The sequence below is a fragment of the Cryptomeria japonica genome, chromosome 6, assembly GCF_030272615.1.
Source record: "Cryptomeria japonica chromosome 6, Sugi_1.0, whole genome shotgun sequence".
Lineage (NCBI taxonomy): Eukaryota > Viridiplantae > Streptophyta > Pinopsida > Cupressales > Cupressaceae > Cryptomeria > Cryptomeria japonica.
The window spans coordinates 44,417,914-44,419,448 of record NC_081410.1 but is presented as its reverse complement, the minus strand read 5'-3'; the positions used below and the strand labels follow the sequence as shown (position 1 = coordinate 44,419,448).

General features: G+C 45.3%; 1 protein-coding gene across 1 annotated transcript; it reads right to left on the bottom strand.

Annotated features, from left to right (window-relative positions):
- Positions 1–372: 372 nt before the first annotated feature.
- LOC131876482 (uncharacterized) lies at positions 373–1,284 on the bottom strand. Its single transcript, XM_059221898.1, has one exon. It carries the CDS (start codon positions 1,282–1,284, stop codon positions 373–375), a length of 912 nt encoding a protein of 303 aa, XP_059077881.1.
- Positions 1,285–1,535: the final 251 nt, after the last annotated feature.

The following is a 1,535-nucleotide window of genomic DNA, read 5'->3' as shown; positions in this document are numbered from 1 at the left end:
AGATCTGGTAGAAGACGAAGAGGAGGTCGGGTCCAAACCAAGCCCTGTGGTAGGCGAGGCCCCAACGCTAGTGCTCCAGATATTCCTCCCACAACTTCCCACTGAGTTGGGTATAAGATGCAAGATTGCTGGTGGAGTGGAAATATTGAGCACTTTCTTCTCCTTGATACTCGCCTCCACTTTGAGACCCTCTTGTTCAATCTTTGCTTGGGGGATCTCTCCTTCTTCTAGCTCTGGGACCAAGCATCTCCTCGAGGGGGTAGGAGCCTTCTTGGAGTCAGGGGTAACTATCATATTAAGAATACTAGCCAAGAAGGGGTATCCCTCCTCAGTGGTATCTTGAGGACCCGCCTTTTCTATCAAGTCCTCGGTCTAACCCACAATGTTGTCGGAGGCTAGGGGATTACCATTATCAGTTGTCTCCCCAATAACAATACCCGGGGATGACAACTTCTCCTTCAGCTTTTCCTTCAGAGGTTGTGGGGTCGGACAGTCCGCAATAACATGACCATGTTTACCACATCTTTGACAATACAGGGTGGCGTTCTCATAGACAATAGCATGTGTCCATTTACCCCATTTAGATTTAAGGGCAATGAAATTAGGGAGTGGGTTGTTAACAACCACATTCACACAAAGGTGAGCATAAACAAGTCTGGAGTTCTGCATTGTCACATTGTCGACAACAACAAACTGACCAAATGAGTTACCAATCCATCTGAAAAGGGTATCGTCCCAAAATTTCAGGGGGAGGCCCGAGAGTTTGATCCAAATCGACACCAGTCTAAGGAGGTCCGCACTTGGGTCAAATCTCGACTTCCACTTGGAGAGAGTAAGGCAATGTTTACCATAAGACCATGAACCAAACATAATATAGATGAAGTCTTCTTCTGCAGTAAATCTAAAAAGGAAGAGTCCACCAGGCATAGCAGAGACCGAGACACTACCTTTGATTTTCCATTTAGAACCGGCCCATCTTTTGACCATATCTATAGTGGATCTGAAGGCTAAGAATCTTCCTACCAGGCAAATGTAAAGGGAGGAAGCAATATTATTCATGATACTGTCTGGGAGGCAAATCTCGGGGCCCTTCTCACCATTAGTGACTTTTGGCAGCAACGTCGAAATCTCTGACTTGGAGTTACCAACAAGGGCACCTTTCCAGGAGTTCTCTTGAGCTTCCCCAGGTAAAGAACCCAGCTCCTTAATCTTGGGATCCTTTTTGGGGAAATCCAAGTTGGGGGCCACCAGTGGAAGCTTCTCAAGGCAGGGAGCTGTTGGCATTTTTGATGTTTATGTTGTGATTGTCATTGATGGACACACACTTGATTTGAGATAACTTTTTGTATGTATGAGTTGTGCTCAACCAGTATTTGTTCCAAACCGGTATTGTGTTATAGTCTTTAGGCTATCGGTGTTTTGCAGAAAGTGTTTAGCGATCTCAAGCGGTATAGAGACCTCAAGTGGTTCGAGGATCTCAAGCGAAGCAAAGAAACTTAAGTGCCAGTTATCATTTTCCCAATCTTCATTTTTGA